Here is a 23,003-nt window from a genome sequence, read left to right on the forward strand (position 1 = left end):
CCAGGCCCTAAAAACCAAAAACACTAGAAATCGCCCCAAACTAATTAATCAAATACTAAAAAGCTCTGATGAACTAACTAAAGCAGGCAAACGGAAGACACACAGAACACTCCAAAACACACTAAACTTAAACTCTTGAGTTAACTCTAGAAAAAAATCAACTTTAAAGCTCTAGGCAAATACCTAATTAAAACAGATCTTATTAACCAAATATAACCCTCAAATAATAAACAAAACTAATTAAAAAATAATAATAATAAAAAATAAACAAACCAAACAACTCACTCAACAGTCACAACTCCCTCAGTCTCTTCCCCCCTTGCCATTCATTCCAAATACAATAAATGGCCTGGCAGGCCTGTGTGCGACATGCTTGCAGTTGGACCTCAGTCTGTCAGTCGGCTTTCGCAAAGTGTTGCATGTCTTAAAGGCAAATACCTAATTAAAACAGATCTTATTAACCGAATATAACCCACAAATAATCAAAAAAAAACAAATTAAGTAACAAAAAAATTATAAATAAACAAAAAGAAACATCTCGCTAAACACTCACACTTCCCTCAGTCTCTCTCTTCCCCCCCTCGCCATTCATTCCAAATACATTAAATGGCCTGGCGGGCCTGTGTGTGACATATGACATATGCTTGCGGTCGGAAAGCGCACATAAAATCCCCGGTCAGTCGGCTTTTGCGAATGCGATAACTCACCAGAAGCTCATTATGTAATTCCTATTCTTTGAATGACATTGTTATATACTTGTTACAACTGCTGCTCAAACAAATCTGTTGGTGTTTATATTAAAGTTGGTATTTCCTTTACCCAAAGTGTGCAATGAGGCCGTCTTATTGTTGATAATCATTTTGGAGACATAAATGTGAAATTTCATCAATGCGAACAAAGACCACTCACATTTTTCATATTTTAATTCATGCTCGTGTTAACTTCAAGATTTACAGTATATCTTTAGTATGTTTTTACTCAACTCTAAATAATAAACTTGAATTGTTTTCTTTTATCATTCATAGTGGAATATTCAATCATGGACTCAATAATTTTCAAACAGCATGCCATCTAGCTATCCATAATCAATACGGTGCTCACTCCATTAGGCGCTATATATTTCATACGTTGTACTCGCAGTCAAAGAAAAAACACCCTCTATATAAATACCGCCCTTGATAATAAAAAATCACAGTTATTGCAAGAGCAGTTAATCATGGTGCTTATGTTTCAACTAAAATATTTGAAAAAGTATGTTACTTACTTACTTACTTACTTTGGAGATTTAACGTGCGCTTTCCGACCGATGCGTATTTCACACACGGGCCCGGCCAGGCCATTTAATGTGTTTCCGAAAGGGGCGAAAGTGGTGTGAGCAACCCAAGAGGGGGCTTTAGGGGTTGCTTATATAGAATTTTGGAATTTTGATATTTGGAATAGATGCCGATGGGGTTGGGGAGGAGAACTAAGGGAGCTGGGTATGGTGGATGTTTGTTTGTTTATGTAATTTTGATTTGTTAGATTATAGTGTTTTTAGATGCGTTTTATTAGTTCCGTTTTGATTAAGAATACGCCTAAGGCCTTGAAGTTTTAGGAAAAGTATGTTGTTTCAAGCAACATTTTATAGGGAATGAATGTTAAACTATCATCTGATATCGACTCATTGTTAGGCTTGTCATAATCAGTAAATATGATGTTTCAGTGGTGTTTGCTACGATGTGTTTGTGTTTTGAAAGTGCAAGTGAAAACCACTCATGCAGTTTTGTGGTTAGAAAGGGTACAGTAGACACACACTCTCCAATTGTTTACTTGAACATAGCAGTATTTGACCATCATTTTTCTGTCGTAGGCTCCCAACCTGGCTTAATTTTTGTCCATAACTGTAGATAACTTTGCGCTAAGACAGCTTCGAGAATAGACTTAACTTAGATTTTCTTTCACTATGACACCTTTATGCCAATCTTTTTTGCTAAGACAGCTTCATGAATAGGCCATCTCGGTCTGAATCTTTTCCAGCATATCATGTTTATATTTGGAATTTTAGATTTTAAGGTTTCACACTCTATTGCAGGAGCAGAAATATACAATTGTTTTTATAATTAATTTTGTGCATTAATTCCAGGTTTGTGCTCTGTCTTCTTGTGAAGTGAAAAGGAACTGAACAATGCATTATGGCTAGTTTGGCACTTCCAGAAAAAGCTTCATCAGCCAGATTCTTTTATGGACGTATAACGCGAGACGAAGCAGAAGTCATTTTAAAAGAGCGAGGCTGCAATGAAGGCCTCTATCTTTTACGAGAGAGCATCAGTCCACTGGGGAACTATGCCATCAGCATCTGTCACCACAACAAGTACGTGTAGTTCTTAAATTGGGAGTCTTAGACTAGCTTCATGTATAAGACTATAAACTAGCTTCATGTATAGGACTATGGACTAGTTTCATGTATAGGACTATGGATTAGCTTCATGTATAGGACCATGGACTAGCTTCATGTATAGGACCATGGACTAGCTTCATGTATAGGACCATGGATTAGCTTCATGTATAGGACCATGGACTAGCTTCATGTATAGGACCATGGACTAGCTTCATGTATAGGACCATGGATTAGCTTCATGAATAGGACCATGGACTAGCTTCATGTATAGGAGCATTGACTAGCTTCATGTATAGGACCATGGACTAGCTTCATGTATAGGACCAGGGGTCTGGAAACCGTCATATGCGCCCGACATGTCCGATTGGGAATCTCAAATGTCCGGTTTAAAATATTGCTTACCGGGCATTTTACCGGACATACCGGACATTCTTAAATTTTGACCGGACATGATCAACAGTTAGGACTGAGCAGTATCTGTCTGCAGTTGCAACACAATGAAGATTAACTACACTGACAAGCTTTGTTTGTTTTGATTGCTGTAAATACATCGTACCTACATGATAGTCCAATCGGTCAATCATTTTAATTTGCAATAAACTGAGTTGACACTGATTAATCGAGGATTAATTACTGAGAACATCTTGTAAATTTGAGTGAAAGGTGTTTACAACTGTACATAAATACCTTGCATCATCGATGTACCTCATTAAAATGGCCCAAAATTTACTCCAAAAATCTCTTAATAAAATACAACAATGGGCTGACAAATGGGGCTTCTCCCTTAACTCAGAATAAACAACAGGAATAGTATTCAAACATAAAAACATGAAACCCGCCTCCCCAATCCTGCAGCTAAACAACCAAACAATCAAATTTCAAAAACAAACCAAATTCTTAGGACATATTTTCGATGAACATCTCACCTGGGATGCTCACATCCAAAACCTAACAACTAAATGCAGTAAAGACCTAAACACCCTAAGATGCCTAACTGGCTCTAACTGGGGAGCCTCCAAAGATACCCTCCTCTCTCTCTACATATCACTTATGAGATCAAAACTAGACTATGGCTGTGCCATATACAACACCCTAAACAACTCTCTATCTAAAACACTTGACTCAATACAATATCAGGCTCTCAAACTAATTACACGCACCCAATATGGCACCTCCTACACTTCAGGCCTTAACAGGAGAAATGCCACTAAGTCTACGCAGGGAACAGCTAAGCTTAAATTTCTGGGCCGCGTCCCAATCAAACCCTCTCATCCAAAACTTAATAAACCAAAATATCAGCCCCAAAAACCAAGCTCTAGCTCGTAAACACCCCTTACTCACCCCAATATCCCAAAGAATAACAAACTACCTCAATGAACACCAAATTAAAAATCTTAAACAAAACTGCAAAAAATCAAATATCTTCACCCCCAAACTTAAAATACCCAAAATAGACACAACACTAGCTAGCCAAATAAATAAACAAACCGACCCAAACATAGCTAAAACCACCACACTAGCATACATACACGAAAATTGGCCAAATTGGTGTCACATTTACACGGACGGATCTTCAGATCCGACCTCCAAACACACAGGTTTTGGAGTCCATACCACACAACCAACTAAAACCACACAATCCTTCCGACTCCCAAACAACCAATCAATATTCACGGCAGAACTAATGGGCATGGCCTCAGCCCTCCATAATCAAGAATCCAAAAACCACCAAAAAATCCTAATACTTACCGACTCCCTAAGTGGACTGCAAGCCCTCCAAAACAAAAATACCAAAAACCGACTTAAATTAATAAATCAAATACTTAAAAGCTCCAACGACCTAACTAAGGCAGGCAAACAAATAACCTTCTTGTGGATACCCACCCACGTAGGAATATACGATAATGAAAACGCTGATAAAGCAGCTAAACTATCCCTCAAAATCCCAGAAATAAGCTTAAACTTACCAATCTCAAAATCAGAAATTAAAAGCGTAAACAAGCAAAAAATCACCAAAAAATGGCATAACCTTTATCTAAACTCGTATAGCCAAATCAAAAATGTACTCAGCAAACTACTAACCAAACCAAAAATTCTCCATCCATCAAAAAAAATCAACAGAGTAATCACTAAACTCCAAACAGGACACACCAACCTAAATAACCATCTAAAAAAATTTAAAAAACATACTACAGGTAACTGCCCACACTGCAAACAACTAGAAACCCCAGAACATGCACTCATCCACTGCACACACTACCTAACACATCGAACCGCATTACAAACCACCCTCAATCGAAATACGCATCAGTCGGAAAGCGCACTTTAAATCTCCAAAGTAAGTAAGTATGTACCTCATTATCCTCACAATGCTAAGATACGTAACCTCAGAAAGTAGCGAAAGCGTGACGATAGCCAGTCGACCGATGCAGATCAGTCGAGCAGATCTGCCAAACCCTCAAAGTCTGGACGATCATTTTGTAAGTCGTGGCTAACGACTTTCACTTGGTTGACATACAATGAGGATTTGCAGATTTTATTGTTTTCAGTAGCTAGTCATTTTGCTTTCTCGGACGATCGATATCAAAATTTTTTATGGTCAATAATTAAGTACAGATGAAAAAAGTATTCAAATAACTATTGCTATCAACGATATTTTAGTTTTTGTGATTAAATTATGTCTTGTTTTTAAAAAAATCTTTAGTTTAAAAAAACCCTTTTCCCGTGAGGTCACTGTATAGGACTCTGGACTAGCTTCATGTATTAGACCATTGATTAACTTCATGCATAGGACCATGGACTAGCTTCATGTATAGGACCATGGATTAGATTCAAGTATAGGATCATTGATTAACTTCATGTATAGGACCATGGACTAGCTTCATGTATAGGACCATGGATTAGCTTCATGTATAGGATCATTGATTAGCTTCATGTATAGGACCATGGACTAGCTTCATGTATAGGACCATGGATTAGCTTCATGTATAGAACCATGGATTAGCTTCATATATAGGACCATGGACTAGCTTCATGAATTAGACCATTGATTAGCTTCACGGAGACTTTCATTACCGAGACTTGGGGTATGGGGTCAAGGGATACCGAGAATTGGTCATCAACAACCCATGCTTGTAAGAGATGAGTTTTTTTCAGGCTAGCTTACTTGGTTGATGCATGTCACAGTGTCCCAATTGTGTGTATCGAAGCTGATGATCTCACTCACTAGTTGTCTGGTCCAGGCTGGAACATTTACAGGCTGCTCTCATATACCTGGAATATTGCTGAGTGCAGTGTTAAACAACAAATAATAATAGATGCAAAGTCCATGAAATAGGTCATATTGATATGAATATCATCTCATCTTATCTTATTAAATTGCAACATTGGGTGTATATTAAAATGCTAAAACTTTTTCTAACTGTTAAAGTTTTCATGAGATGACATATTTGTATGACATGTCATTGGCCTTTGTTTCAGGGTGCACCACTACATAATTGAGAAACAGGTTGATGGAACGTTCATGATACCTGAAGGACGGAGATTCCAAGGACCTATAGAACTTATCAAATTTTACCAGAACAACCCTGATGGATTTGTGACAAGGCCCACAGCACCATGCAACAGGGGTTCTAACCAGACACCTGTTGCTTTCAGGGGCATGACCTACCATGATCTGGAGAAGGAGCTCATGCAGAGGGCCAAGTCTATTAAGGTTAAACAGATTTCTTAAACTATTCCAATTCTTAAATTGAATGAGAATATATATTTTTTGGTTGACTTGTGTCCATGATTCCTGTCATCTGTATTGTGTGCTAGGCATCAGGTATTATATAGCATTGAACAATGTGGAGTTTCGATTCGATCACTTAGACTGGAAATCCAATAACATACAGGAACTATTCAGTAGCAGAAGAAGTTAAAGATAATTAGTAATCATGGGTATCTGTAATGTAGCAAATCAACCAGTGATCATTCTGAAATGTCGTCAATGACCCTAGTCTCTTGAATCGTTTTGAATGGGAACCTTTGATAATTTCCTGTTTGTTCGAACATTGGATTTGCCAGTTTCTGATGTAAATAGTGTTGTATATCTTTCCATTAGACAAATGTTAGAAGATGAAATGTAAATTTAACTGAACTCCTTTGGAGTGTAGTATTCAACATTGTAATTGCATATAAACAGATTAATGAATAATCATTTAGGAGATAAACCTACTGTGTTTTCAAATTTGATGTAGTCCCACTGTAGAGTAGAGACCTCTTATTTTAATTTGGAACCGAGCACACTTTAGCACAAGGTTTCAAATGTATAAATAAGAAATGATTAAATGAGTTGACAAAAAACCCTCTAAACTTAGTCCGAACAGATGCTTTTTAGGCTGCAGACAAGCTTTCTCTTTTGATGCAACAAATCTGATTTGACCTGTCAATTTTAAGATTTCACGCTTTCAAAGCCAGCGTGTGAAAGCAAGGAGACAATTGTGGCCCAGAAACAGTGGTTCATATATGATTTTCTTAATTGTGTGTGTTCAGAAATTTCATCAAGTTTGATAAGATATGATGAAGTGCCAGTGCTGTGATGTCAGTGATATCAGGACATTGTTTTCTGATAGACTTTCAAATCCCCTCCTGCCAAATCCTCAAGTTGTCGTTCATGAAGATGGCAATGCATATCGATCACAAAAAGGTTTGTAAAAAGCATGTTGTCGTGAATAAAGTTTCTTAAAACAATTGTCAGTTGTTTCAATGACGGAATTGCCTGTTCCCAGTCTTTTCACCATCGAACATGTCCCTAAGATTTTCATAAACATTTCATTTGTATGCAAAAGATGTGCCTTCATAAAGTTCTGTAATCTCATCACCGAAGCAGTCGGCCTAAAACATCATTTCGTCACCAAAAACACATTTGTAGAAGGAATTATCTTGGTCTTGGAATTGTATTGAGTACTTCGATGACAGAACATTGATAGCTTGAACCTTATGCCATTATCCTGATAATGCCATACAAAGCAGCTTTTTCCGCATCTGTTGTTGTATGATCCAAGATCAGAGGAAGCGAAATATCCACAAAAATAATAACAAATACATGTCCAATATCAAAACAGTTTTTGTTTGTTTTGAGATATTCTTTTGAGTATTTGATTTACATTTTGATGCCTAACTGGTGTGCATATTGTCCAATTAAGATACATAGTAACACAAACTGTTGATCTATTCATGACATTATCTACATGGTCTAAATGTTTTGTCAAAACAATTGAAATTTTGTAAGAGATTGTTCAAACTATGAACTTAGGTGACACATATTAATCAAAGACATATAACAAGGCTATGAAGTCAAACAAAATGGTGTCCAATTTGTACTAACTGATTACATTTGATGATAAGGCTACGACTCCAATTGTAAGGGTGCAACATTTGTCAAGTACTTCCGCTAAAACAATACATAGTGTTTTCCTAAGAACAACAGAAACTTTTTATTTTTATTCTGTTGACTGGCATTAAGGAAGTTTAAAGGAAGAAAGTGCAGAGAAAGTGTCAACAAACTTGAAGGTGGGTGACAAAACAAAGGCTGTCAATCTAATAATTAGTGTGATGAAGTCTATCCATGTGCGCTGGCTTGTGTCTGCCTTTGACGCAGTCACAAAGAACAAAGACTCTGTGTTGTGTGGGTGGCATCTGCCTGGACTTGCAGGTGTAATCAGTGATGACATAAGTGAGTAGAACTCTTGTCTTGAACCCAGCAGTGACAATTCACAGGATGTAATTACTGTTTGAATGACATTGTTTATATCCTTGTTACAAGTGTTGCTTAGTAAACAGTGATGTGGAATACATAGTTGTTTGTTTTCAGTCTCGCACTCCGACTCCGACACACCTAATTTGCAACAAATTGCTGAAACCACTTAGTTATCAGCCTCGTTAATCCGACAGGGTGATCAGCGTACTCTGTGGTAATCTGCCCTCAAGTACACAGCCCCGTGTATTGATGCGAGACTAGTCAGCAAGTAGCTGCATATTTCAACGTCTGCAGAGATAAACTTGCTTAACAATGAACAATTACTGCTTTAAATAAACAAAACAGGATTAATCACATGCCTAGATTACCTCATTCTTATTAAAATCGGACACAAGTTCTCACTACTGCTGAGGACATCCCATTACAGGTCACATCAGAACGACCTTTCGCGAACTTTGACAGAACAATGAAATTACTAACAGGAAATTGACATTAGCTAGCAGCTTTCTTAAGTATTGCAGCACTAGTTTCAAATTGGCGACTTCCATTCCAGACTATGCTTTAAAAATCAGTCAACTTTGAATCAGTCATACAGTCCGTAACAGTAGTTTTGTGTTAAACTTTAGTGGTTGCATGATTAGAAAACATATTCCGCTGACTATGTAACACAAAAATATGAATATTTCATTTTTCGTTTTCCTACGTGTTCTTATTGTTATCTATCGTGTTGTTGTCCAATTTTGGATCATGAACGTTTATACTACCTAATTTTGTTTATCTGACATACTTGTTAATCAGACATAATCATATGCAACCAACAATGTCAGATTAACGGGACTTGACTGTATGTCTAAGTTGGTATTTCTGCTATCCAAAATGTCTTCTTGTTGATATAAATGTGATGTTTAATAATGAGAGCAAAGACCACTCGAATTTTTCGCATTTAATTCACGCGCACATTAATTTCACGATTTACAGTATATGGTTTCAGTATCGATATTTGTGTTGAAATAGTTTGGTTCCTTGTGAAAATATATTGTCGCTGTCCACAACAAATTCCCAACAAGTGGCCTTAATTTCAGTTGCCTCGTGTGAAGCATAGTGGAGTTCTGCCCCTTTTCATTGTGACTGTCTGAGAAAATTGATTTTCTTCATTAATAGCAAGCTATTTTTCATATCGAGTGTGCAACATAAGACATAAACATACTAATCCTTTTGATTGATATATCATTATATCGTTCAGATATTAGGCAGTATATTGTTTGCTCACAGTTTCCATATAGCTGTTAAATAAAAAACATTGTCACACAGTAATTTTATTATTGTACGGTTAAAAGTAGCAAAATGTTCTTCTTTTTTTATGCACGACAGTATCTTGGACAACACTTAAACCAGTTTAATTTTTGCAGTCAATTTTACACCTTCAGGAAATTTAATATTCTATATCTCTGTGTAATTTTATAGTCAGAAGTAGACCAAGTGCTGCAGGATTGCAATTCTGGCAAAACATTCAATTTTTACTTTACTTACTTGTTTGAAAAATACACTAAAATATTGGTTTCACAGGAACTTTTGTTGTTGAGTATAGGTGTATTATTGGCACTTCTAGTCATCTTTCAAAGGGGGAAGAATTATGTCTGTAGTTTACTTTGTAACTTAGTTATTAGTACTTCCTGTTTGGGTTATGTCACATCACTTCATTTCAGCACACAAAACAGGCTTCAACACGAAGATGATCTGCCGTGGCTACCAAATGTTATAGATCTAGGCCCAGTGTTTTTGTTGTTTACATAAAAATAAATAAGGTTTCGGTAACCATATTTATTAGGTAAGACAACATTTTTAATAGGATAAGAGTACACAAGAGAGCAAGGTACACTGTCCTACAGTGAATTTACATTATAGGACAATGTTTGAGCACTCAAGGACCTACGCTTCTAAACACAGTGGGAGTGGCCACAGAGGACCAGACCCGGTGTAAGCTGCCAAAATCTACCCCCCTTAAGAGTATACCCCAGGGGTATAATCAGGGAGTTCCCAGAATCTACCTGGTGTAGATGATAAATAGAGGTTATCACGTGAGTGTCTTCGGGGATGGTAAATATCCTGAATTAGGAATACACATTGTATTAAGTGAGCCTTGGTCTTACACTTATGTAATTGAATAAGCTTAAATATGCTTTGTGAATAATCCTAACTACTTTTGATTGAATATAAAATCATTATGAAACCAAACATGCATTATGTAACATGCATAACATTGTTTTAATAATGACAACATTGGTGTATAATAATAACTTTATTGATAATTTAAAATAATAAGGGCTCCAGTCGTGGCAACTTCCAAACTTTCGGGAAGCTGTAATCTATCGGACCGTCATTCAGGCGATGTTTCTGATAGATCACGATCTGAAAAATACTGTCATGAAAGTGTATCCCGTGGATAAGCCGAGCCCTTTCTACAGAATCTTTTTTCTGGTCCTCAAAATTCGGCTTATCTGCGGACATACACGGTAAGTATGCATCTGTGTCTGTAAGTACCTTTGTTTGGGGAGGCATGTATCACAGTATCAAGAATATATTCTGATTATAGAAGACATCACATCATTAAAACCATCTAATTTTTTGTCTGTTAACATTCTTATTCTTCTAAATATAGTCAGATGGGTGTGATAAATTTCACAAAGCAATTGTCATTGACTTAGTCAGAGTTTTTATATTATTATCCATAAGGCGACATTTTTTTTATTTGTTGGTTTACGGATGCGCCGCTCTTTCAAAGTCCAAATGTTAAAAAAAAATAAAAATGAAAATTACCCTTTTTTTTATTACCGCCGATCTTTTCGACAAAAAGTTCAAACAAAAAAAGATTTCTTTTCCTCGTCGAGCGTAAAGCAAAGGGAAGTCACTCTGATATTTCTTGCTGGGATCCTTCTTTATACCATCAAAGCATGTCAACGCAAAGCGCAGTGGTGACCAGTTTAACTATTTCAACACTGTTGGCCGTTCAAAGCCACAAGTCACACCGCACGGTAAACCGTCCAAGCCACGTCAAAATAGTTTATAATTATATTAACCTACTTGTCACATCATTCATTTATTAAATCTATCACATTTCACAATGTCTGAAATACCTATTCCATTTGATTTTATCATTTTTTATCTATAGATTATAAATATATTCACTTGACACTATTTCCCGCAATGTTATTGAAAATAAAATTCTCGGACACATTATCAAAAATGTATCTATAAAAGTTGCCAAACTGACATCTTAGTTATTATTTCCAACTTTTCGTGCGATCGCATATCGTAAGTCAAATGACATCTCGGCTTTCGTCGCCTGGATTTCTCGGCTCGGACACGATGTCTTAATGCCAAAATATATGCATAAGAAATCTTTGTCACAGCTCGTAACCTAGCTCTATGCATCCATAAAGTTCCATATTTTTAATATAGATCGCGATTTCATGCTAAAACGTTCAGAATAACATGATTTAACACAAACCTTTCGCCAAAGTCTGAAAATTATCTTTGCTGTAATTTGATTAGCTGCCTTAGGTCACGTGCTTAAATTTGACTAATCACGAACCTTGTAGCAGATTTTGTCGGTGAAACAATATAAGTTTTTTTAATGTATACTGACATGGCAGGACGTATGTGTTATTCATACGAAGCTTTGAAAACCGAGGTATTTCCTCATGTTAGTGAGCGGACAGCCACTATCATCGGGAAATGGGTGATGACAGATATTATTTGTAATTCTTTTTAAAATAATGTTCAACGTAAACAAATGAAAATTAAAAAGAAATAGGTAAGTGGATTTTATGAATTCTTATATTTGCCGAAAAAATCGTTAGATTTGCTCTAAATTTGGACGTTATGAATGTTTTAGCTTACATTATTATTTATTTAAAACGAACTTTATTTAGTTGTTCATGAATTATTTAAATAATGAAATACACATAACTTTCATATTTATAAACAATAGGATTAATTAGACCTTTCAAATAGTGTATGGCCAAACATGTAGTAGCAAAGATGTTAATTTCAGCAGATAATTCATTGATAAATGTTGGTTTCATTTATCACACAACAGTCTCTGGGAACTTGGTGTCACAGCAGTAATCTTCTGGTTGGCTGGTGTTGAAAGAGTTAAACTATGCCCATGCATTTGCTGCCAAAATAGCAGCGTCTTTCATGCATTTCCACCCATGACATGAATATTGTTATGTTGTCATCCCTGCACAAGCTGAGTGCAAGGGATATAATAAAATGTTCTTGAAAAATTTAGTTATTTTACTTTTATTACGCCAGGATATTTTTTTTCATACCTACCTAACTTTTTAAGACAAAATTCAGATAAAAAATGTGAGAGGCTTTTTTTTTTTTTTTTTTTTAATTGGCCTGCCTCACTTTTGAAATGAGTTTGAAATCCGTAAACCAAGAAATAAAAAAAGTGTCGCCTAACAAACAGAGAAAATTAACAAAAAAAATATCAGAGCAATTTTATTCTGAAAACCAATATCCAATGATTCCATGAATTATTTCAATGTCACGGGACATTCATTACTACGTTAAATTGTTCATGGAGCCATTTCAACTCTTTTCCATAATGGGTATAGACAACAATGTCAGTTTGCTGAAGAGAAGCAGTGGTGCCTCAAATTCTTTCTCTCTTCCAAAATAAACAGACTTATATGAAGGTAAATCTAACTGTTTAGAAAGTTCTCTTCTTCTTGGAATGGTCATTGGCTGGAAGCTATAATGTGGCCTCTTGGGTGGGGGGGGGGTGGGGGGGTTGCTTGTGGTGCTGGGCTTCTTGGGCTTGATGGGAGTGGTGGGGCTGGTAGAAATCGTAAACCTGGTGTTGTGTCTGATAGGTACGGTAGGGCTGACAGAGCTTTTGAACTTGTGTGGCTGGTGACCACCAGTGGTTGGGTTGTCATGACAGGCCTCCAGTACTCCCTTAAATCTTCGCTGTGGCAACACTTCCTTAGCGTCATTCTGTGCTGTGTAAGGCTTTGCAACTTGTCTGAACTTGGACTTGGCATTGGTACGAAGATCACCCGTGAGCTTGTAGATCTCCTCTGGATAGCTGTGGTCAGATTTGGTCAGGTACCTCACTGCGTCATAAACTTGAACATCCATAATTGAAAGTGGACAAAATCGGTACCTTTGCATTTATGTATATATACATGTGTATAACCTATTCAAATGAGTCACATTCTCATCTCACATGTGAGATTTCTTTAATTATGATTACTGTTTGGAAAAAAACTGGTTATGAATGTTTTAAAACTAATTAGATGTGTACTTGTAGTGTTTGCTTCCTAATAAGTCGAACAGACTCGGGATGGTCCAGATAAAGTTTATTGTGTTAAACACTGATCAACGACCATATTACAATCCCAAGATGCCCCGCGCTGGGGAGCAGTTCTTTACTTCCGCTCGAGGGAGCATTTGTTATCGTGAAATGAATACTACAGTACTAAATAGGCATTTATGTAAACTTAATCAGACGACAGTGTTGTTACAGCAATTGACCTGGGCCCACTTGCACAGAACAATCTTAGTTACAATTGATCTTAGTCGGCTACAATCAACTTAACAATCACCATACAATTGTCCTATTCCACTTGCACAAACCCATCTTAGCGCGATTGTAAGCTGGCTTGGAGTTAAGATCGCAATCTTAGCTAAGATTGAAATCTTCAACGGTGGAGGTATGAATATTTTAAACTCGACTCCTGTCTACAGTTGTCTGCAAACGTGCATAGTTTGCTGCACTTCAAAACACAGAAATATGGGAACTTTCAAAAACGCATAGACGGGAAATAAGAAAAATGAATAATGTTTTGAGAAAGCAATTGTTTATATATATTCACGGGGTATTAATTAAAAATTTATTTTTTTTTAAGTGAGAATTTTATTTTTGCTATTTATGGGATATTTTGCAAAAAATTCAAATGTTTCAACATATATATTTGCTTGTTTAATAAATACTTGTATTTCTATCTTTTAAACTCTATTATTTAACCGCTCGTCCCCGTCCCATTTGATTTTAGATTTAAACATGTATGATTTACTCTTCAGCTTGTATTTATTTGTAGATTACCGGTAATTTAATGATAAACTAAAGACAAAATAACTGACACAAATGTGACCCAAAAGAAATATAGGGGGAGCGCAGTGATTCAACAACATTGATACACTGGGTAAGGTAGGTTGGACTATATGGGCTTATACAAAGGGAAAACACTCCCATCTAGAGTATAAACTAAGATTAGCTGCCCTTGATTTATCGAAAAGGTCACGGACGTTACAAATCTCTTGTGGGACGACTTAGGTTTTTATTCTTCCCTTGTTTAGCGAAAAGGTATGTTGTTTCACCTTTCTTTCAGTATTGAGTCAGATGGGAATATTCCTTTCAGCTATCGACTCGACAGTTATGTGTTTCATTATGGTAATTAACAATGTTTCTGACGTTAAATCTGTGGTGTGTTCTTCGTGTTGTTAAAGTGTCGATTTGAATTATAAAGATTAACATAATAAAGAGGCAATGTTTGAACTTAAAGCAGATTATTTATGTGAAACAGACCAAGCCTTGCACGCCATTTTGTCAAGTTTATTCAAGGACTACAACGATCTTAGCTACTTAAGATTGGTCCAGACCAATTATAAGTTTCAATTGTAGCTTACAATGATCTTGGGCTACAATCGCTTTGTGCAGCTTGTGCGCTTTGTGCAATTGTAGCCGAGCCTAAGATCGCGATCTTAAGGATTTACAATAATTGTAGCGCTAAGATCGCTTTGTGTAAGTGGACCCAGGAGAGATCCACTCAACAGGAGATGCCACAAGTTTCAGGTCCTCCTGTTTGGGATTACAACCGCACCTTGGTTGTTCACCAAGATCACTTCTCCCATCATCAGCTTTGCCCACGTACAGTTAGTCTGCCTTCACAGATATTTGGATGATTTCCTATCGGTTGATTAAGACAGATCTCAGCTCCTTCGCAATACAATCTTTTTCTTTCAACTTATGGCTCTTCTTGGTTTCCACTTGTACAGATGCCCGCCAAAGTCATCCCAGAACATGAATCATGGATTCAGAGGGACCATGTAATGAGGGACAGTCCATTTGTCTGTCAATTTTATCCCGAACATCATCTTTTCACGGACACCTCCAATTCGGATTGGGGAGCCCACATGGACGGTTTCATGATTCAGTGCTGGTGGACTGTTTCCGAGGAAGAACTCAATTACCATTAGATGAAGACAATCTATTATGCCCTCACGTCTGGGAATCTCTACTGTTTCGCTCTTTTTTTCTTATTGCCATGGACAACACAATGGAGGTAAAGTAAATCAGAGGCTGGAGAAGTCCAGTTTCTTGATGATCGAAAGATTCGAAACTACACAATTCTTGCTTAGGCAGACTCCATCAGCTGCTGGATATGCTCCTCATATTCCTGGGAAGTTCAACATCCTAGCAAACATCCTTTTCTCAACAAGGGAGTTAAGTAATGATGGAATGGTCTCTTAACCAGAGGTGTTTTCCTGAATAACATTGTTATGAGGCACACAGCACCTTGGTCTTTTGTGTCTGAACAATCAGCTTCCTGGCTATGGACATGGTTGCCCTAACTATTTCCACTGCTCATGGAGGATCATCTCTGCCTACCTCTCAGTTGAGATCTTTCCCGTCAGCCCCAGTCATATATATTCTACAACAATCTTCCAAATCTTCATCTATCCGCCTGGAAGTTTTACGAACAAGATGCAGGCTTCTGGCTCTTCCGAGTCTGCTTCAGCAGCTGTAGCGCAATCTTGGCAACCATCCTCCTCCTCCCTCCTCTCTGATAATCAATGGGACATATTCCCCCAGTGGTGACGTGACAAGTTTCAATAGATGATGTTGTAATGATCCTTGTGTTGGCAGATTTCCTCTTACATCTCCGTCAAGACAACTACTTTCGTTATGGCACTATAGAGTTCTATCGATCGGCCTTACAATTTTTTTGTCATCATTATCTACTTAGAGTAGAATAGGCCAAATAGCTGAATCATGCCTGAATTGACCTCCCACCTCCCCAGTCAGCTGCATCTAGTTTTGGAAAGAAGTGAGGTTTTCCCACCTTGGACATGAGAGAGTGACAAGACAGCAATGTGCTTATATGGGTACAACAACTAATATGTAGTTGACAGGGAAGAGGACTTCTGGAGATTTATTAATAGTGTGAATACAGCCAAAATACAGGATTATGGCAATGATGTAATTGAGGTAGTATTCTCAGAATTATTAACAATGATAACTATTGTTTTGATGTTTGAATTGTTTTGAATGAAATTTGACGTGTCCATTAGAAGTGAAGATTTTTTTTTGCCTTTCCATTATCTCAAAATATAGAAGAATTTTAAAATATGACCATTTGTTATCTTATATTCAATGATTGCAAGCAAAGATGAGTGGAAACAAGTCCCCAATGATACATAGATATTTGTTTATATCGATTGTAGTAAAACGCCAAAATTAGCCTGAAACATATGAAAAAAAATATGATTTATTGTTTTTACAGAATGTGCGAATGGACAAGGCAATGGGCACAATGCGTGACTCCTTGATTAAGATGGTTGCCAAGGATCTTCATCTGAAAATGCCATGGTATCATCAGAGAATATCGAGGGAAGAAGCAGAAGTAAGACTGCTTAAAGATGGACATATGGATGGAAAATTTCTGTAAGTGAGCAATAGTATTTTGCACAACTAGACAGAAGGTCCTCGTGAGCTTACCAATTATTTGATAATTTGTCCGCAAACCCTTTTTCATAAAAATATAATTATGAGATAAACCTACTATGTTTTGAGATTTGTAGAGTTGAGACCTTTCGTTTTAATTTGGAATCAAGGCTTATAGGTGTTAAATTCCTTTAAATCACTACCTACATGTGGTATGCCTTGGTCAACTCCCTAACATGATCCATTAAATCAGTTCATCTCCATCATCTAGTGGATAGATCGTTTGCCCACTCAGCATTAGCTCAGACTATTATAAGATGCCACACACACACAAACATGTGCATGCATGTCACTGTATAAGTGCTATAATCTTGAACGCAACCTTAAACCTCATTTCACCTCACCTCCTCTAAATCACTACCTACATGGTATGACTTAGTATGCCTTGGCCTATCCCACAATAGGCAATATACAGCTGATTTACATTGCACATCCTGGCAATGTTTTGAATTCAAGCTGCAACACCTGCTTTGTCTAGTTTTGGAGAGAACACGGCTTATTAATGAATTTTCTTAGTGCAGTAACAGAAGGCTATGCTAAATTACTAGATAACATTACTTGTTTACATTCAAAAGATTCTTCTGAACTCTGTCATAACACTTGAAACTTTTTGAATCATTGTCGGTTGACCGACCATTCGAATTTGAAAATGTCTTATTTGGCATTTACTGCTTTTCATTTCACAGATGTGAGTGATCATAGGACTAGTGATCAAAGGACATTGGTTTGGGTTATGACCCTTTCTATCTCAAATATATCTTTTATCCCAAATTTCCTCTCTCTGTCTCTTGTCACCCTCTTAAACATGCCCCCACACGCCAAGAAAACTTTAGATTGCTGCAACATGGTTTGACATGCTATAAAAGTTAAGATATAAATTGTAGATACCCCAACATATGTGCTCATGAAGCAATGAGGGGCTACTCTGTCTTTCAATGGCTAATTGTATGTTCTGGAGTAAAGTGAGCAGACACAAGCATAATGCATACATCTCTAGGGGATGCAGTATTTTGGGGAAAAAAGATTTTTAAAAATATTATGCAGGGTAAGAAACTACATTGTATCCCTTCAGCGAGTTCCGGTAAATGAGCAGGTGATAACAAACATTATTAGACATTACATTTACCATTTAAGTTGTATTTCCCATTCTGCTGGGCATTGTTTTGTATGCATGGATTAAGATTACCTTGTGTATTTTCTCATGAACTAAGTCGGAAATACCAATTAGCTGTACAAATTTCTTCCAGATCTACCAGTGATTCAGTTAAAATATACTTTGATTGACAAGTATATATACAGGATCGAAGGTAGTGTTTATGGATAGATGTTTCGCCTATATAAGCTTGTCCACAATTAAAGAAACAGGCCAACATTGATGTAGTTTCTGGAACCATCAGGAGCAGTGTACCACATTCCCTGCAATTGTGGACAAGCTTATATTGGTGAACAGTCATTTTGAAAAAGCTGTTTATGTCCATTGCTCAGTCGTTCTTGTTCCAAATGAAATGATGGTATATAGTATAGTTCAACATATTTGTTCTCTTTTTTCACAATATGGCCAATTATGACACTGATTTTACCTTTGCACTTGGACCATGCTCCTAAATTCTTTCAAATTACATTTATTTGCATCTCAAAAACAACCAGACCCAAGAGTATTAAACTTCACATTCTTGTTCCAACCAATGATGACACTTGAATTTGTTCAAGAGGTTAGAATCTGATTTTTAATATGGCCATCAAAGAGGCCATATTGAAAAAAGATATTCATGGCTATAACTTGGTTTTAGGTTGTGGAATTCAACAAATTTTTCAAAGGTTTTACTTTTTTACCTTGTTTAGACCATGCTCTTAAATTCTCTCAAAATACAATTTTGTCTCTGTCAATTTCTATTTTGAAATTGTCAGACTGAGGTAGATGAACCTTGGCATGTATGTTTGCACTTTTGGCGACATTAATGCTGTGACAGCAACTATTTTTCACTGGCTGTCTTAGTTGTTTGAGCTGTTGACTACATATCCAGGTGAGCTACATTGCATGTTTTGCATATTTTCAACTTTGACCTTGTTTTGACCATGCTCATAAATTCTCTCAAAATGTATATTTGGCACTGTAAATTCCTCCCATGAACCATCTGAAATAGCCTGACTGGGGGAGCTGAACTTTGGCTTGCAGATCAATTTTTATATTTGGGATTACACTTTCCTTGTTAAGTACAAATTGTAGTATTTATAACAATTGTTATATTTGGAATACTCTGTCTGTCTAAAGAAGAAATTCTAGTACTTGTTTGGGTTGAGTCCCATCATGGATTCAAACCCACATTCTCAGAGTGAGGCACTGAATCACCAGCACACAAACTCAGCGTTCTAACCCACTCAGCCACCAAGGCTTCCACTAAAATGAAAGTCTGCTAACTGGTAGTCTAGATCACGTACTTGTGTACCCCTCTTGTGTTCTGGATGGGACTCATCCGAAAAGGTGTTATCTCTTGTGTTTTTGTAGTGTGCGGGAGAGAGATGACCACAAGAGTTATGCCCTAACTCTCAGCTCCAAGGTCTGCCCCAAGCATTACTTCATCAACATCAATGCAGAAAAACTCTCCATTGAAGATGGGCCAAAGTTTGAATGTCTCATAATGGTAAACCAGTTTTGATTCATAAGAAGCTGCTTTTATAACCTGGACTATGTGTTCATTTAAGAAATTGGAAAAATGGCATCCACTGAACCCGAACTCTCTGGGAATTCGGGACATTTGACACATTTGACCAGGGGACACACACATAGTTTTTAGATAAATACAAAAAACTTGGAGAATGTTACCTTGTCAGTGTCACTTTATCCATTCACATAATGTGACATTTTCACTTTTCACATTTTATTTATTCACTTTTCAAAGACAGTTCCTTGTATACCACTGCAGATATTTGACTTGATGGTAAAAAGATCACTGGATCCAACTGCAAGTATCTGAATTGTTTCCCTTGTAGTTGTATCAATAAAAATGTACCATGTAATCTCCAGGAAATGGCATCAATGATGCTTTTAACATGTCAAGCAGCATCATTTTTTGTTCTCAGCTGATAGACCACTACCACAATAAACAAGATGGATTGGCCTGCAAACTCACACGCCCTGTCTGTTGCCCCAAGTATGACAAAGACAAGTTCAAAAGTATGTACTCGAAAAAGCAACTTTTTCAAGTTAAGTTTGGGGAAATATTTGGAGAAATGATTTAATTATAGAACCATTACACAATCAGTTTTACGTGACCTGACTAAAAGTCAAGTGAATATATATCATAGTGTGTGAAACATGTGCAGTATATCTATAGTCAGTATAGGGGCTCAACACCTGAAACATGTGTAGTATGTGTATAGTCAGTATAGGGGCTCAATACCTGAAACATGTGTAGTATATCTATAGTCAGTATAGGGGCTCAACACCTGAAACATGTGTAGTATGTGTATAGTCAGTATAGGGGCTCAACACCTGAACCATGTGTAGTATGTGTATAGTCAGTATAGAGGCTCAACACCTGAAACATGTGTAGAATGTGTATAGTCAGTATAGGGGCTCAACACCTGAAACATGTGTAGTATGTGTATAGTCAGTATAGGGGCTCAACACCTGAAACATGTGTAGTATGTGTATAGTCAGTATAGGGGCTCAACACCTGAAACATGTGTAGTATGTGTATAGTCAGTATAGAGGCTCAACACCTGAAACATGTGTAGTATGTGTATAGTCAGTATAGAGGCTCAACACCTGAAACGTGTAGTATGTGTATAGTCAGTATAGAGGCTCAACACCTGAAACATGTGTAGTATGTGTATAGTCAGTATAGGGCCTCAACACCTGAAACATGTGTAGTATGTGTATAGTCAGTAGTGGGGCTCAACACCTGAAACGTGTAGTATGTGTATAGTCAGTATAGGGGCTCAACACCTGAAACGTGTAGTATGTGTATAGTCAGTAGTGGGGCTCAACACCTGAAACATGTGTAGTATGTGTATAGTCAGTATAGGGGCTCAACACCTGAAACATGTGTAGTATGTGTATAGTCAGTATAGGGGCTCAACACCTGAAACATATGTAGTATGTTTATAGTCAGTATAGGGGCTCAACACCTGAAACATGTGTAGTATGTGTATAGTCAGTATAGGGGCTCAACACCTGAAACATGTGTAGTATGTGTATAGTCAGTATAGAAGCTCAACACCTGAAACATGTGTAGTATGTGTATAGTCAGTATAGGGGCTCAACACCTGAAACATGTGTAGTATGTTTATAGTCAGTATAGGGGCTCAACACCTGAAACATGTGTAGTATGTGTATAGTCAGTAGTGGGGCTCAACACCTGAAACATGTGTAGTATGTGTATAGTCAGTATAGAGGCTCAACACCTGACACATGTGTAGTATGTGTATAGTCAGTATAGAGGCTCAACACCTGAAACATGTGTAGTATATGTTTAGTCAGTATAGGGGCTCAACACCTGAAACATGTGTAGTATGTGTATAGACAGTAGTGGGCCTCAACATGTTCCCTATTTGCGATATTTTACTTTGAGACCTTTATTTGACGTTTGCATTTTGACCAAATAATTTCAAAATGCACGTTCTTGCCCTGTTAAGATGGTCACAGAAACTACTGGACTAAGCTAAGACTTCACAAGCTTGTTCCCATAAGTACCATGAAAACCCAATTAGTCTAATTTGTTCGAAACTGAATTTTAATATGGCCAGTATGATGAGCTTCAGAGCCTTTTGAGCTTATGTCATCACAAGTTGTCTTTCAGCGGGTGACCTATACATCAGACATTTGGGCTGTTTTGCCTTTAAAGAAGCACACTTAATGTACAAAGGTGTGTGCTGGATGATGTGTCAATAATTTCATCTTTTAGTTCTCAGTAATGTTTAGATGATTATACCTTGACTGTTCGAATTGGGCTCTAGGGTGACAGTTGAATTCTAAGGCTGTTGGAGATTATTAAGGTGTTCACAAACTCAAACAGTGAAACATTTTGGGTGCACTGACAATACTTCAAGATGATCATATGTGATATACCTTAAAGGGGCACTGATCTACAGCATTTGCCTGGGACTGGTTGTTGCCTTTGTTATTGTTTTTTGCCCATGAGTACCCAGAAGATATCCCAGAATCTCAACTAGTTTGTGACCTGTGCTGCACCAACAAAAGCACATTTGTCGCTGTTATTGATATGGATTTAAGTTTCCTTATGTTCATTGAAATTCCTGCATTCTGATTAGCTGAATTGGTCACGTGTTATTGCATTCATTTCCCAATGAATGTAAAAAAGTAAGCCACGCCCACCGAAGTGGACGACTTTTATTACTACGGAATGTCGGGGAATCCTAATATTACATGAGAGGGAACTCCCTTTCTGCTCACGTGTATCGCCATGCACTGGGCATTTAGCTACTTTCATGCATATTCCTTGTCCATACAACCCTTGAGACCCAGGGCCGAGAAGGAAAAAACTGCAAATGTGCAGACTCGCTCGCCTGTTTTTGTCCCGCTCACCTCGGTGCCACAACTTTCATTTCTTCGGGTTTCATTTCTAACTAGCATTTTTCAAATCTGGCAGTAACTGGCGGTAACTGACCATTTCATTTGAAACAAGTCGCCTTCTCTCGGACATATTTGTTCCGTCTCGTTACAGTCTGACTGTTGCAGTTCTTCTCGCCTCTTTCCTTGTTTGACAGGTCCTATGAACTTTGTTTTAATCCCACTCTCCATTGATTGGCTACTGACTTTGTGGGCGTGTCAAGTTATGTGCTTAAATTAAACAATCACCTGATTCATGTCACGCCACATTATGTATTCCTACACCGGGAATGTTTATCAATCTCATCATTTTCATCTGCTTTTATATAAACAACTGTATTTGGTTAAACTATTATATGTTTTCGTTGTCGAATTTAAGCAATGACTATGTATTTTTTCCGGTTCATTTAGGTATGAATCGAAAAAACAGATGTGCAAACTTTTGTAAGAATCCGCTATAGATACACCTGAGCATTGCTTATTCATCATGTGTATATGTTACAGTCAATGT

General features: G+C 37.2%; 1 protein-coding gene across 1 annotated transcript in view; it reads left to right on the forward strand.

The window, feature by feature from the left end:
* The window catches only part of LOC139479081 (tyrosine-protein kinase SYK-like), a 234,636-nt gene that overhangs the window by 44,636 nt on the left and 166,997 nt on the right, over positions 1-23,003 (forward strand). Inside the window, exons 2-6 of the mRNA XM_071261837.1 lie at positions 2,123-2,350; positions 5,858-6,092; positions 16,700-16,860; positions 19,427-19,562; positions 20,002-20,095. Of these exons, the coding sequence (XP_071117938.1) occupies positions 2,172-2,350; positions 5,858-6,092; positions 16,700-16,860; positions 19,427-19,562; positions 20,002-20,095 (805 nt within the window). The 5' untranslated portion in view covers positions 2,123-2,171. The remainder of the gene's footprint in view (positions 1-2,122; positions 2,351-5,857; positions 6,093-16,699; positions 16,861-19,426; positions 19,563-20,001; positions 20,096-23,003) is intronic.

Source organism: Haliotis cracherodii, unplaced genomic scaffold (genome assembly GCF_022045235.1).
Source record: "Haliotis cracherodii isolate W230 unplaced genomic scaffold, xgHalCrac1.p SCAF_4, whole genome shotgun sequence".
Taxonomy (NCBI): domain Eukaryota; kingdom Metazoa; phylum Mollusca; class Gastropoda; order Lepetellida; family Haliotidae; genus Haliotis; species Haliotis cracherodii.